Here is a 13,322-nt window from a genome sequence, read left to right on the forward strand (position 1 = left end):
GTGCTCCTCTCAAATAAGGCCTCGGCATCTAAAAGGGCTGCTTTACACATTCCAATGAAAGTGTGAACCCTAAAATTAGGCATGTTGCCCTAAAACGGGCAGCCTGGTCCATAAGAGTGTGGCTGGAAGCAAGGAAAATCTAGCTTTGGATCCAGAAGCTAGGTTAAGGGGCTATAGGGGGAGGCCTCGCCATATAAGAAGGCCGCGTTGGATCTTATAATAGAATTGTGGATCCTAAAAACGGGGAATTGTTCCTTGGAAATGGCAGCCTGGTCTCTAAGATTGATGTGTAAGCAAAAAAAGGCAAGAAAAAAAGTAGAGGTTACCCTTTCAATCCAGGCTTTTGAGCCCAAGGAAGAGGCTTTTGCCCTAACATGTGAGGCCGGGGCCTAAAAATGTCAGACAGCACAGCCTGCCCTCCTCTGTCTAGATCCAAGAGCGATGCTTTGCTCCCTCCAGATGGGTGTTTGGACCCGAAAAGGAGGCTTTGGGCCCAAAACCTCAGGCCTTGGCCCTTCGAATGAACATTTTGAAACTAAAAATGAAAGAGGGTTCCTGTCAGCTAAGGTACTGCGCCCTATAAAGGCAGCTTTGCAGCCTAAAATGAAACTGTGAGACACCAAAGTAAGGCATTGTGCCCTAAAAATGATGGCCTGGGCTTGAAAACTGAGGAGGTAAGCCATCAAAAGTCACCTTTGGATCAGCATGGAGTTGCAGGGCCCTGAAAAGCAAGATTTGTTCACTAGAACGTAGAGCCTGGGGCTCAATTCTGAGGGGTTAGGAGATCAAAAGACGACTTTGGATCCCAAGTGGAGGTGCTGGACCCTGACAATAAGGCTGTGGCAGGCAAACAAGGAAACACGGGGGCCTAATAATGAAGATCCTTTGGATCCTAAACGAGGGGTGGTCCTCAAAGTAGTGAGGCTTTGGACTATAAAACAGGTTTTGGACCATCCAGCCCAGAGGCTTTGAGGGACCAAAGAAGCCTTTTAGGATCCAACACCATTTTTCTCGTTCTTTTGTCCTTTTCTTTTTTTCTGTTATGTTTTTTTTTTTTTTTTTCCTATTTATTCTATTTATTTATTTATTTTTAATTGTTCAGACCCAAGGCCTCTGGGATGCTGAGGATGCTGCTGGCCAGCTCTGATGGCAATGAGGAGGAGGAGGCCACTTTCCGCGCTGAGGGCGGGTGGCCCAGTGGAGCTGCGGCTGTGGCTGATGCCACGCAGCCCCAGCCCCATGCATGCAGCCCCTGTGCCAGCAGGGTGCGGCCATGAGGTCACAGCGCCGCGCTGTGACGCTGTGCCAGGCCACGGGCACCTCTCTGCGCTGGCCCCAACGGCGGCACTCACGCGGCGGTGGCAGCATGGGGCGGATGTGGGGGGCTGCGGCCCCCAGCCGCCTCCTCCTCCTCCTCCTCGTGCTGGCAGGCCTGTGTGCCCGCGATGCCTGGGCTATGCCAAGGCGAGCGCTGGGAGCAGGTGGGCGCCAGCGCCGGGGGCAGCGGCAGGGCCGGATGCGGGCGAGTCGCCGGAGGGGCTGGGGGCCGAAGCCTGGGCTGAGCCCCCCCGGGGCCCCTGTGAGCCGAGCCATGCGCCGCGCTGCCCCGGCTCCAGCCTTCCCCTCCGTCGGGAGGTCCCTGAGCCCCGCCGCAGCCTCGGGCACCTCGCCCCGTGCCCCGGCCCCTCCGTCACTGCAGGGTGCTCGGGGGCACAGCGGGCAAGGGGAACGTGTCTGCTCTCTGCTTGCTTCCAGGTGACGATGCGCTCGGCAGCGCTTCCCCAGCTCCTCAGCTGGGTCCTGGAGTGGAGCTCCAGGGGCAGCCCAGCGGTAAGTTGTCCCCGTCCCCTGCCTCCAAAGCAGCAGCACTGGTCCGCGGGCGAGTCCTGCGGGAGGTCCTGCGCAGGCAGACCACCCCCTTCCGAGGGGTCGTCCGCTCCCTGCGGGGGCTTCGCGAGGGCAGACTTGGTTGCAGCACGCAGTGGAAGCCCTCCTCACCCCATCTGTCCTGGCCCCCATCTGTGCCCGCAGGCCGTGCTGTTGCAGCTGCCCCGTGGAATCCTGCTCCCGAGACTGGGTGGCACCCCACAGGTGCGTGGGCTGCGGTGTCGCTCTTGCTTTCCTTGGGCTTTGTTGGTGGCTTTCTGCGCCAGCTGAGCAGTGCTGCAGCCTCTCCCTGGCCAGTGGGCTCTTCTCCACAAGAAGCGGGGACGAGTGTTTTTCCCCCAGCTCGCCCTGCTCCTGGGCCCTGCTCCTGGGTGCCCCGGCCCCTCTGTCACCCACCGCAGGGCGCTGGGGCAGAAGGAGCTCCCAGCACGCACTGGGAACGGTTTTGCTCTGTGCCTGTAGGTGATTTGTCCGGGACGTCCGAGCATGGTCCTGTCCTCGTGCCCCAGGGCGATCCCACAAGTAAGTCGGCGGGAGGGAGGAGCGAGCATTTCCCTTGTTGTTTGCTGCCCGCGTGCAATGGACCTTCCTTGAGGCCTTCCTTGGCCTCAGCCCCGCAGGAGAGCAGAGAGGGAAGGGCTCAGGCTCGGTGACACGCCTGGGGCGCTTTGCCTTGCCAAGCTGTCTTTGCCAGCCGCTCCGCCCCCATGCGTGCTGCAGAGCCAGCGGGCACGGTGGGCTTGAGTTTCGAGCCTGGGCTGAGCTCTGGGGAGGCCCTTCTCTGGGCAGCTGCACGCACGCTTCGTTTTGTCCCGGCACGCTGGCACTGCAGGCCCCTGCTGCCTGTTTGCAAGAGGCTCCTGGGCGGGAGGGAGAGCCCAGGGCCGTGCAGCAATCCCCTGGGGGAGCTGCGCGATGGGAAGAAGCATCCCGCCCTGTTTGGTGGGAGCTGCTCTCTTCTGTGTTTGCTTGCAGGTGTGGCTGTAGGCGACGGCTCTCCAGCTTCCCCGCTGGGTCCTCGAAGAGCAAGGCAGCAAGCGAAAAGAGGCCAAAGCTCCCAGAGGACCTCGGCAATCCTGCAGGAAATCCTGCAGGAACTGGAGGGAGCACAGGGTGGGTGTGCTGCACGGGGAAGCCTGAGGGGCTGGCTACAGCCGCGGGCATGCTGAGAAGCATCGCCTGCTGCAGCTAGAAGCATCCTCCTGCTGAGGAGCGGTCGCTCCCCGTGCAACTGGGCCGCTTTCTTTCCGAAGGGGCGGACGGAGAGGCTGTGCAGAAGGAGGCGCTTCCCAGGGGAAACACGCTGCCAGGCTCGGAGGGAGCGCCAGAGGCAGCGCCAGCGACCGTCCCGCCAGGTAATTGCCGGCCGGTGGCACGCTTAGCACAGAGCAGGTGCTGCCAAAGGAGCCTGGCAGCGCTCTGGAGGAGGGCTGTGGGCTCTGGCGCGCGGAGCGCAGCGCCAGCAGTGTGCCAGAGATGCTGGCGGGCCTCTGTGCCTGTGGGTGGGGATCGCCTGCCTCCCACCGCAGCCAGTTGCAGCCCGTGACCCGTAGCGGAGCGTACCTCCCGCAGCACCTGAGCCCCGCAGCTTGCCCAAGTCCCCAGGGGCCCAAAGCAGCACCGCAGCAGCGAGCGGGACCCCTCCTGCGACCTGCGGCCCAGGGGGCTGCACGGACTCGCAGAGGGAGCCTCTCCGTCCGCCCGTCCGCCCGCCCGTCCTTCGGCATCCTCTGTGCCCGAGCCGTGCTGAGGCTTTCCCTTTCTCTCCTTCTTGGCAGTGCTCTCGGAGCCCGGAGAAGCCCGCCACACCGGGGTGTTCCAGTTCTTTCCAGAGAGTCCAGGTACTGAGCAGCCCGTAAGCGGGAGCCGCCTAGCGAGCATGGCGGCGGCGCCTTCTGCTGCAAGCAAGGCAGCTTCTTCCCGGAGAGGCTGGCAGCGGGAGAGCGACCGTCTCGGCACTGCCAGAGCTCCCGCAGGCTGCCCAGCAGCGCGAGGACGCGCTAAGGCCCAGAGCTGTTCCTCCAGGTGTGGCTGGCGAGAGGAGCGCGAGTGCCTCGGCCGGTGCCGCCGTGCGCAAGCACTGCCTCGTGAGCGCGGCGGCAATCGTGGGCTCCCTGCTCTTCGGCACGCTTCTGTGCTGCGGGGTCATCCGGCTGCGGAGGAGAAGACAGCAGTGAGCGGCCGTCTCTCGCCCCAGCTCCCCGTCGGCCGGCTGCCGCTGGCCTTGCAGCACCGCCGGTGAGGTGCTGCGGCGCGGCCGCCGGGTGCTGCCCAGCCTCCTCTCTCCGCAGGCGCCTCTCCGCAGCCTCGGAAGCCCAGGCACCGAGACGGGCCCAGCGCCAGCGGCCGCCACCCGGGCCTGGCCGAGCGCACCCCAGCCGGCTGCAGCGCGACCGGCCCAGCGCCCTCCAGCCCCCGTGGATACCACCCCCCCGGCCCCCACCACCGTCCCGGCCCTCCTGCCAGGGCTGGGGGCGGCCCCCCCGGCGTGCGGGGCAGCGGGGGGGTGAGGACTGGCAGCCGTCCGGCAGCTTTGCCGAGCGGCATGCCTTCTCCGAATAAAGCTCTGCACCCGAATCGCCAGTGTCCAGGCTGTGCTTCGCCTCGCGCTAAGTGGCCAGGGGAGGGAGAAGCTACGAGCAACCTGCGGACACCTTTCCCCCCTCTCCAGCCTCTTCTGCCGCTTGTCCCCGCTCTCTTGCCCTGCTCCAGCACGCAGTCCCTCCCATGGCATTGCAGGCCTTCCCTGCGTGGTCCTGCATGGGCTTCCCTTTCTCTGCGAGACCAGGAAAGGGGAGGCACCGCCAGAAACAGGCTGTTCCCAGTGCTGGCAGCCTTGGGGACACCAGAGCATTCCAGACACCAGCTGGGGCTCTCTTCCGAGCAGCTGCGAACGAGGCTGTCCCTTTTCAGAGCCGCTTTCCACCCAGCGGCACAACAGAGGCAGAACCTCTTCCTCCAGCTTTCCTGCTTCTTTCGCGCTGTTTGGCTGCCTGTTCTTTGTCTCCTTGTCCTGGCCAGCCTGCTGTCCGGCGCCCTGTGGGCTGGACACACAGCTCTCTGTCTCCTCAGGCGTTTCCTTAGAGCATCAACAAGTCCTGAGCCCTGCGGGTTGGATGGCTGAGAGAGGGAGTTAGGAACACACAAGAAGTCACTAACTTCTTAGTACATTCCTTTCTAACTTGGAGAAAAGGGGGAACTGAGAGAGGAAGTTAGGGGAATCTTATCAAGCAGAGAGGGAGTGATAGCATGAAACTAGGATGCTCAAGTTAATTAAAGCAAGAAGCCTTGGGCCCCTTTCCCAAGGGCAGTCTCCTCAGAAGAGTGTGAGCCTGTCTTAAGAAACTGGTCCTGCGGGTGGACAAGGGTCAAGGAGCAACTGAGTCTGCGCAGAGACAAGAGGTCAGCTAGCGGTGATGAGGAAGAGTCATCAATCTTCATCCCACGACCACCAGACTACACTGTGAAAGTGCAGATGGGAGGAGTTGATGGAAATGGAACTAATTTTAATACCAAGCGGGGACAGGTTACGAATACGTATAGGCGTGGTGTGAAACTTCATGCATAGGTAACTCTTTACTGCATAGAACCATGGCAAGTTGCCGCGTCAGGTGCGCACGACTTTGGTGGGACTCCCCCCCGTGCTGCCCAGCGCTGAATAAACGTACCTACTGTACAACTTCCTGATGGTGGAGACCGTTTTCCGCAAGTCATGGGTACGTTCAGCCCTGCGGCGAGGCCTGCCACACAGGGAAATTCCTCAGCAGCAGCCCCCAGACTAGGTGCTGGATCCCCAGTCACACAACAAGGGGTTGGCTGCAGGATCTCCTTCCCGCAGAGCTCCAGGGGCCTGAGCAGCGCTACGGGCAAGTCCCAGCGGGTGTTTTGGGGGCAGGTTCTGGCATGGCTGGGCAGCGTGATGTGGAAACCCCTGTGTGCCGTTCTTCTTCTGCCCCAGAGGCCCTGCTCCCCGTTCCGGAGACGCTCCCTAATAAAATAGTGGACCTAAGAATAAAATTGTGGACCTAAAACTAGGAAGTTGGTCCTTGAAAATGGCAGCCAGGTCCGTAAGACTGTGGATGTAAGCAAGAAAAAGCCACTAAAAAGGAGGAATTATCCTTTCAAACAAGGCTTTAGAGTCCAAGGCAGAGGCTTTCTGCCCTAATATGTGATGCTGGGGCCTAAAAATGATGGACAGTGCAGCCCTCACTCCTCTGTCTGGATCCAAGAGTGATGCTTTGCTCCCTCCAGATGGGAATTTGAAAGCAGAGGTGTTCCTCTCAAATAAGGCTTCACCATCTAAAAGGGCCGCTTTGCACATTCCAGTGAAAGTGTTGACCCTAAAATTAGGCATTGTGCCCTAAAAATGGCAGCCTGGTCCATAAGAGTGTGGCTGGAAGCAAGGAAAATCTAGCTTTGGATCCAGAAGCAGGAGTCAGGGCCCTGACCAAAAGCACTCGGTCACTTAAAAGGAGCAGCCTGGCCCTTAAACGGAAAGTTAAGGCAATCAGAAGAAGAGTCTGGATGCCATGTAGAGGTTCATGACCTAGAAAATAGGGATTTGGGGTGTAATAAACAAGCATGGGGCCGTAATAATGAGGTTTTGGACTGTTAAAATTTCATGAGGGGAGGAGGCAAGAGGCAGGGAGGAGGAGAGGGTGTGTCTTGTATCTCCAAGTCAGGCTTTGGAGCCAAAACCTGGGCCTTTGGACTCTGCAGCTCAGGGTCTGGATCCTGAACTGCTGCTTTGTTTCCTCCAGATAGGTGTTTGGACCCGCAAAGGAGGCTTTGGACCCTAAAATTCAGGCCTCAGCTCCTAGCATGAGGATTCGGGAATATGGAATGAGGGGTTTTCCTCTCAAATAAGGCCTCGGCATCTAAAAGGGCCGCTTTGCACCTTACGATCAAAGTGTGGACCCTAGAAATTGGGCGTGTTGCCCTAAAACGGGCAGCCTGGTCCATAAGAGTGTGGCTGGAAGCAAGGAAAATCTAGCTTTGGATCCAGAAGCTAGGTTAAGGGGCTATAGGGGGAGGCCTCGCCATATAAGAAGGCCGCGTTGGATCTTATAATAGAATTGTGGATCCTAAAAACGGGGAATTGTTCCTTGGAAATGGCAGCCTGGTCTCTAAGATTGATGTGTAAGCAAGAAAAGGCAAGAAAAAAAGTAGAGGTTACCCTTTCAATCCAGGCTTTTGAGCCCAAGGAAGAGGCTTTTGCCCTAACATGTGAGGCTGGGGCCTAAAAATGTCAGGCAGAGCGGCCCACCCTTCTCTGTCTGGATCCAAGAGCGATGCTTTGCTCCCTCCAGATGGGTTTGGACCCGAAAAGGAGGCTTTGGGCCCAAAACCTCAGGCCTTGGCCCTTCGAATGAACATTTTGAAACTAAAAATGAAAGAGGGTTCCTGTCAGCTAAGGTACTGCGCCCTATAAAGGCAGCTTTGCAGCCTAAAATGAAACTGTGAGACACCAAAGTAAGGCATTGTGCCCTAAAAATGATGGCCTGGGCTTGAAAACTGAGGAGGTAAGCCATCAAAAGTCACCTTTGGATCAGCATGGAGTTGCAGGGCCCTGAAAAGCAAGATTTGTTCACTAGAACGTAGAGCCTGGGGCTCAATTCTGAGGGGTTAGGAGATCAAAAGACGACTTTGGATCCCAAGTGGAGGTGCTGGACCCTGACAATAAGGCTGTGGCAGGCAAACAAGGAAACACGGGGGCCTAATAATGAAGATCCTTTGGATCCTAAACGAGGGGTGGTCCTCAAAGTAGTGAGGCTTTGGACTATAAAACAGGTTTTGGACCATCCAGCCCAGAGGCTTTGAGGGACCAAAGAAGCCTTTTAGGATCCAACACCATTTTTCTCGTTCTTTTGTCCTTTTCTTTTTTTCTGTTATGTTTTTTTTTTTTTTTTCCTATTTATTCTATTTATTTATTTATTTTTAATTGTTCAGACCCAAGGCCTCTGGGATGCTGAGGATGCTGCTGGCCAGCTCTGATGGCAACGAGGAGGAGGAGGCCACTTTCCGCGCTGAGGGCGGGTGGCCCAGTGGAGCTGCGGCTGTGGCTGATGCCACGCAGCCCCAGCCCCATGCATGCAGCCCCTGTGCCAGCAGGGTGCGGCCATGAGGTCACAGCGCCGCGCTGTGACGCTGTGCCAGGCCACGGGCACCTCTCTGCGCCGGCCCCAACGGCGGCACTCACGCGGCGGTGGCAGCATGGGGCGGATGTGGGGGGCTGCGGCCCCCAGCCGCCTCCTCCTCCTCCTCCTCGTGCTGGCAGGCCTGTGTGCCCGCGATGCCTGGGCTATGCCAAGGCGAGCGCTGGGAGCAGGTGGGCGCCAGCGCCGGGGGCAGCGGCAGGGCCGGATGCGGGCGAGTCGCCGGAGGGGCTGGGGGCCGAAGCCTGGGCTGAGCCCCTCCGGGGCCCCTGTGAGCCGAGCCATGCGCCGCGCTGCCCCGGCTCCAGCCTTCCCCTCCGTCGGGAGGTCCCTGAGCCCCGCCGCAGCCTCGGGCACCTCGCCCCGTGCCCCGGCCCCTCCGTCACTGCAGGGTGCTCGGGGGCACAGCGGGCAAGGGGAACGTGTCTGCTCTCTGCTTGCTTCCAGGTGACGATGCGCTCGGCAGCGCTTCCCCAGCTCCTCAGCTGGGTCCTGGAGTGGAGCTCCAGGGGCAGCCCAGCGGTAAGTTGTCCCCGTCCCCTGCCTCCAAAGCAGCAGCACTGGTCCGCGGGCGAGTCCTGCGGGAGGTCCTGCGCAGGCAGACCACCCCCTTGCGAGGGGTCGTCCGCTCCCTGCGGGGGCTTCGCGAGGGCAGACTTGGTTGCAGCACGCAGTGGAAGCCCTCCTCACCCCATCTGTCCTGGCCCCCATCTGTGCCCGCAGGCCGTGCTGTTGCAGCTGCCCCGTGGAATCCTGCTCCCGAGACTGGGTGGCACCCCACAGGTACGTGGGCTGCGGTGTCGCTCTTGCTTTCCTTGGGCTTTGTTGGTGGCTTTCTGCGCCAGCTGAGCAGTGCTGCAGCCTCTCCCTGGCCAGTGGGCTCTTCTCCACAAGAAGCGGGGACGAGTGGTTTTCCCCCAGCTCGCCCTGCTCCTGGGCCCTGCTCCTGGGTGCCCCGGCCCCTCTGTCACCCACCGCAGGGCGCTGGGGCAGAAGGAGCTCCCAGCACGCACTGGGAACGGTTTTGCTCTGTGCCTGTAGGTGATTTGTCCGGGACGTCCGAGCATGGTCCTGTCCTCGTGCCCCAGGGCGATCCCACAAGTAAGTCGGCGGGAGGGAGGAGCGAGCATTTCCCTTGTTGTTTGCTGCCCGCGTGCAATGGACCTTCCTTGAGGCCTTCCTTGGCCTCAGCCCCGCAGGAGAGCAGAGAGGGAAGGGCTCAGGCTCGGTGACACGCCTGGGGCGCTTTGCCTTGCCAAGCTGTCTTTGCCAGCCGCTCCGCCCCCATGCGTGCTGCAGAGCCAGCGGGCACGGTGGGCTTGAGTTTCGAGCCTGGGCTGAGCTCTGGGGAGGCCCTTCTCTGGGCAGCTGCACGCACGCTTCGTTTTGTCCCGGCACGCTGGCACTGCAGGCCCCTGCTGCCTGTTTGCAAGAGGCTCCTGGGCGGGAGGGAGAGCCCAGGGCCGTGCAGCAATCCCCTGGGGGAGCTGCGCGATGGGAAGAAGCATCCCGCCCTGTTTGGTGGGAGCTGCTCTCTTCTGTGTTTGCTTGCAGGTGTGGCTGTAGGCGACGGCTCTCCAGCTTCCCCGCTGGGTCCTCGAAGAGCAAGGCAGCAAGCGAAAAGAGGCCAAAGCTCCCAGAGGACCTCGGCAATCCTGCAGGAAATCCTGCAGGAACTGGAGGGAGCACAGGGTGGGTGTGCTGCACGGGGAAGCCTGAGGGGCTGGCTACAGCCGCGGGCATGCTGAGAAGCATCGCCTGCTGCAGCTAGAAGCATCCTCCTGCTGAGGAGCGGTCGCTCCCCGTGCAACTGGGCCGCTTTCTTTCCGAAGGGGCGGACGGAGAGGCTGTGCAGAAGGAGGCGCTTCCCAGGGGAAACACGCTGCCAGGCTCGGAGGGAGCGCCAGAGGCAGCGCCAGCGACCGTCCCGCCAGGTAATTGCCGGCCGGTGGCACGCTTAGCACAGAGCAGGTGCTGCCAAAGGAGCCTGGCAGCGCTCTGGAGGAGGGCTGTGGGCTCTGGCGCGCGGAGCGCAGCGCCAGCAGTGTGCCAGAGATGCTGGCGGGCCTCTGTGCCTGTGGGTGGGGATCGCCTGCCTCCCACCGCAGCCAGTTGCAGCCCGTGACCCGTAGCGGAGCGTACCTCCCGCAGCACCTGAGCCCCGCAGCTTGCCCAAGTCCCCAGGGGCCCAAAGCAGCACCGCAGCAGCGAGCGGGACCCCTCCTGCGACCTGCGGCCCAGGGGGCTGCACGGACTCGCAGAGGGAGCCTCTCCGTCCGCCCGTCCGCCCGCCCGTCCTTCGGCATCCTCTGTGCCCGAGCCGTGCTGAGGCTTTCCCTTTCTCTCCTTCTTGGCAGTGCTCTCGGAGCCCGGAGAAGCCCGCCACACCGGGGTGTTCCAGTTCTTTCCAGAGAGTCCAGGTACTGAGCAGCCCGTAAGCGGGAGCCGCCTAGCGAGCATGGCGGCGGCGCCTTCTGCTGCAAGCAAGGCAGCTTCTTCCCGGAGAGGCTGGCAGCGGGAGAGCGACCGTCTCGGCACTGCCAGAGCTCCCGCAGGCTGCCCAGCAGCGCGAGGACGCGCTAAGGCCCAGAGCTGTTCCTCCAGGTGTGGCTGGCGAGAGGAGCGCGAGTGCCTCGGCCGGTGCCGCCGTGCGCAAGCACTGCCTCGTGAGCGCGGCGGCAATCGTGGGCTCCCTGCTCTTCGGCACGCTTCTGTGCTGCGGGGTCATCCGGCTGCGGAGGAGAAGACAGCAGTGAGCGGCCGTCTCTCGCCCCAGCTCCCCGTCGGCCGGCTGCCGCTGGCCTTGCAGCACCGCCGGTGAGGTGCTGCGGCGCGGCCGCCGGGTGCTGCCCAGCCTCCTCTCTCCGCAGGCGCCTCTCCGCAGCCTCGGAAGCCCAGGCACCGAGACGGGCCCAGCGCCAGCGGCCGCCACCCGGGCCTGGCCGAGCGCACCCCAGCCGGCTGCAGCGCGACCGGCCCAGCGCCCTCCAGCCCCCGTGGATACCACCCCCCCGGCCCCCACCACCGTCCCGGCCCTCCTGCCAGGGCTGGGGGCGGCCCCCCCGGCGTGCGGGGCAGCGGGGGGGTGAGGACTGGCAGCCGTCCGGCAGCTTTGCCGAGCGGCATGCCTTCTCCGAATAAAGCTCTGCACCCGAATCGCCAGTGTCCAGGCTGTGCTTCGCCTCGCGCTAAGTGGCCAGGGGAGGGAGAAGCTACGAGCAACCTGCGGACACCTTTCCCCCCTCTCCAGCCTCTTCTGCCGCTTGTCCCCGCTCTCTTGCCCTGCTCCAGCACGCAGTCCCTCCCATGGCATTGCAGGCCTTCCCTGCGTGGTCCTGCATGGGCTTCCCTTTCTCTGCGAGACCAGGAAAGGGGAGGCACCGCCAGAAACAGGCTGTTCCCAGTGCTGGCAGCCTTGGGGACACCAGAGCATTCCAGACACCAGCTGGGGCTCTCTTCCGAGCAGCTGCGAACGAGGCTGTCCCTTTTCAGAGCCGCTTTCCACCCAGCGGCACAACAGAGGCAGAACCTCTTCCTCCAGCTTTCCTGCTTCTTTCGCGCTGTTTGGCTGCCTGTTCTTTGTCTCCTTGTCCTGGCCAGCCTGCTGTCCGGCGCCCTGTGGGCTGGACACACAGCTCTCTGTCTCCTCAGGCGTTTCCTTAGAGCATCAACAAGTCCTGAGCCCTGCGGGTTGGATGGCTGAGAGAGGGAGTTAGGAACACACAAGAAGTCACTAACTTCTTAGTACATTCCTTTCTAACTTGGAGAAAAGGGGGAACTGAGAGAGGAAGTTAGGGGAATCTTATCAAGCAGAGAGGGAGTGATAGCATGAAACTAGGATGCTCAAGTTAATTAAAGCAAGAAGCCTTGGGCCCCTTTCCCAAGGGCAGTCTCCTCAGAAGAGTGTGAGCCTGTCTTAAGAAACTGGTCCTGCGGGTGGACAAGGGTCAAGGAGCAACTGAGTCTGCGCAGAGACAAGAGGTCAGCTAGCGGTGATGAGGAAGAGTCATCAATCTTCATCCCACGACCACCAGACTACACTGTGAAAGTGCAGATGGGAGGAGTTGATGGAAATGGAACTAATTTTAATACCAAGCGGGGACAGGTTACGAATACGTATAGGCGTGGTGTGAAACTTCATGCATAGGTAACTCTTTACTGCATAGAACCATGGCAAGTTGCCGCGTCAGGTGCGCACGACTTTGGTGGGACTCCCCCCCGTGCTGCCCAGCGCTGAATAAACGTACCTACTGTACAACTTCCTGATGGTGGAGACCGTTTTCCGCAAGTCATGGGTACGTTCAGCCCTGCGGCGAGGCCTGCCACACAGGGAAATTCCTCAGCAGCAGCCCCCAGACTAGGTGCTGGATCCCCAGTCACACAACAAGGGGTTGGCTGCAGGATCTCCTTCCCGCAGAGCTCCAGGGGCCTGAGCAGCGCTACGGGCAAGTCCCAGCGGGTGTTTTGGGGGCAGGTTCTGGCATGGCTGGGCAGCGTGATGTGGAAACCCCTGTGTGCCGTTCTTCTTCTGCCCCAGAGGCCCTGCTCCCCGTTCCGGAGACGCTCCCTAATAAAATAGTGGACCTAAGAATAAAATTGTGGACCTAAAACTAGGAAGTTGGTCCTTGAAAATGGCAGCCAGGTCCGTAAGACTGTGGATGTAAGCAAGAAAAAGCCACTAAAAAGGAGGAATTATCCTTTCAAACAAGGCTTTAGAGTCCAAGGCAGAGGCTTTCTGCCCTAATATGTGATGCTGGGGCCTAAAAATGATGGACAGTGCAGCCCTCACTCCTCTGTCTGGATCCAAGAGTGATGCTTTGCTCCCTCCAGATGGGAATTTGAAAGCAGAGGTGTTCCTCTCAAATAAGGCTTCACCATCTAAAAGGGCCGCTTTGCACATTCCAGTGAAAGTGTTGACCCTAAAATTAGGCATTGTGCCCTAAAAATGGCAGCCTGGTCCATAAGAGTGTGGCTGGAAGCAAGGAAAATCTAGCTTTGGATCCAGAAGCAGGAGTCAGGGCCCTGACCAAAAGCACTCGGTCACTTAAAAGGAGCAGCCTGGCCCTTAAACGGAAAGTTAAGGCAATCAGAAGAAGAGTCTGGATGCCATGTAGAGGTTCATGACCTAGAAAATAGGGATTTGGGGTGTAATAAACAAGCATGGGGCCGTAATAATGAGGTTTTGGACTGTTAAAATTTCATGAGGGGAGGAGGCAAGAGGCAGGGAGGAGGAGAGGGTGTGTCTTGTATCTCCAAGTCAGGCTTTGGAGCCAAAACCTG

The 13,322-nt window shown here is 60.4% G+C and overlaps 2 protein-coding genes across 2 annotated transcripts; both read left to right on the forward strand.

Moving 5' to 3' along the window:
• Positions 1-1,273: 1,273 nt before the first annotated feature.
• On the forward strand, positions 1,274-4,129 carry LOC311442076 (uncharacterized protein; the record flags this gene model as incomplete). Its single annotated transcript, XM_084530842.1, has 7 exons — positions 1,274-1,481; positions 1,756-1,830; positions 2,032-2,091; positions 2,350-2,409; positions 2,863-3,000; positions 3,141-3,242; positions 3,666-4,129. 7 exons carry the CDS (start codon positions 1,274-1,276, stop codon positions 4,127-4,129), a joined length of 1,107 nt encoding a protein of 368 aa, XP_084386968.1.
• Positions 4,130-7,240: 3,111 nt separating this feature from the next.
• Positions 7,241-10,798, forward strand: LOC311442077 (uncharacterized protein; the record flags this gene model as incomplete). Its single annotated transcript, XM_084530843.1, has 7 exons — positions 7,241-8,215; positions 8,490-8,825; positions 9,084-9,143; positions 9,597-9,734; positions 9,875-9,976; positions 10,400-10,462; positions 10,647-10,798. The coding sequence occupies exons 1-7, from the start codon at positions 7,978-7,980 to the stop codon at positions 10,796-10,798; spliced, it is 1,089 nt and encodes a 362-aa protein (XP_084386969.1). The 5' UTR covers positions 7,241-7,977.
• Positions 10,799-13,322: the final 2,524 nt, after the last annotated feature.

Source organism: Aythya ferina (assembly GCF_964211825.1).
Source record: "Aythya ferina genome assembly, chromosome: 10".
NCBI lineage: Eukaryota > Metazoa > Chordata > Aves > Anseriformes > Anatidae > Aythya > Aythya ferina.